At 31.8% G+C, this 1361-nt stretch overlaps 1 protein-coding gene across 1 annotated transcript; it reads right to left on the bottom strand.

Moving 5' to 3' along the window:
* Window positions 1-167: 167 nt before the first annotated feature.
* On the bottom strand, window positions 168-930 carry LOC107682930 (exosome component 10-like; the record flags this gene model as incomplete). Its single annotated transcript, XM_016479044.1, has 4 exons — window positions 168-352; window positions 436-546; window positions 626-701; window positions 822-930. Coding segments are annotated over 4 exons (470 nt in total), but the record flags the coding sequence as incomplete, so codon positions are not given.
* Between the last annotated feature and the right edge of the window lie 431 nt (window positions 931-1361).

Here is a 1361-nt window from a genome sequence, read left to right on the forward strand (position 1 = left end):
ATGACGGAGCTTTCGGCATCTGACGCCGCATATTCTCTCAGAGACAACGAGAATACTTCAACATATGCTGACAACGTAGAGCAGTTAATGTTTATTTCACTTTAAGCATCAAAAATATTGTTATGTTTATTTTAGCTTCATTTTCACACACACACACAAATCTAAGCGGGTAAATCTATTAGAGGAGCATAGTATCAAAGTCAATCACCTTCACGATGGCAGGGTCGGTGAAAGTCTCGTTTAAGATATACATTTCACTGCGCAGTTCTAGCGTGTCTATGATGAAATCCTCCTCTCGTGTTGATATCTGCATCAGACACGTGATTCCCAGAAAGCTTCTGTAGGAATGATGCTGTAAACAGAGAATTTGTACGAATTAAACACCTAAAGTGATACACGACTAAACAGCATCATGAAAACCTGAAGCAGTCATACCTCCAGGTCCACAGCGAACTCAGACATCTTGGCTAACTTCTCATTCAAAGCAACAAGGTCATCTAATGTGTTGATAAATTGACAAGTGGACTCGGCAAGAGATTTATACATCTAAAACACAAAGAAAATATATCAATGATTGAAAACACTCATCACAGTTCCTGAAAAGAAAACAGATTAAGACATTTACCTGGACATCAGGTTTACACTTCAGACTCTCCGGCATGACCAGATGATCCAATTCATATTGATAAGGGTGAGAAAACCTGGGAAACAGCATTACAATCCATTTAAAACAAGACTAATATTAAACACTGATGTAAAATAACTAACAAACACACAATGGACCTCTTTAAACAGAACGAATCACATAAATCTGGACTTACATGTCGTCCACATGCTCTTTTGTTCTCTGCTGATGGATAAAATCAGCCAATGCAGCAGGAACATCCAAATCCTCCGGTCTCTCCTTACGAATGTGTTTGTTGGCAAAATCTAGTCATACATTTGGTTACAATTTAGTATTTGAACACATTACTATTATTTAAATGGCATTATTATTTAATATTAAAATTATTTGAACTACCATTAAATTACATTGAAATTTATTTTTAATGTATATTATTTATCTTTTTAAAATGATATTAGTATTAAACATTACTATTTTTAATTAAATTACTATTTAACATAAAAATGATTTCAACTCATTTGAATAACATTAAAACTATTTTTTTTTATTTCTATATTTTTTTTCAGTGCTGGGCAACGATTAATGTTGATTAATCGCATCCAAAATAAAAATATGTGTGTACTGTGTATATTTATTATGTATATATAAAGACAGACACATGCAGTATATATTTTGAAACTATGTATATATTTACATTCATATAATTTATATTACATATAAATATATTTAATATATA

Source organism: Sinocyclocheilus anshuiensis, unplaced genomic scaffold (assembly GCF_001515605.1).
Source record: "Sinocyclocheilus anshuiensis isolate Anshui unplaced genomic scaffold, SAMN03320099.WGS_v1.1 C32730816, whole genome shotgun sequence".
NCBI classification, from domain to species: Eukaryota; Metazoa; Chordata; class Actinopteri; order Cypriniformes; family Cyprinidae; genus Sinocyclocheilus; species Sinocyclocheilus anshuiensis.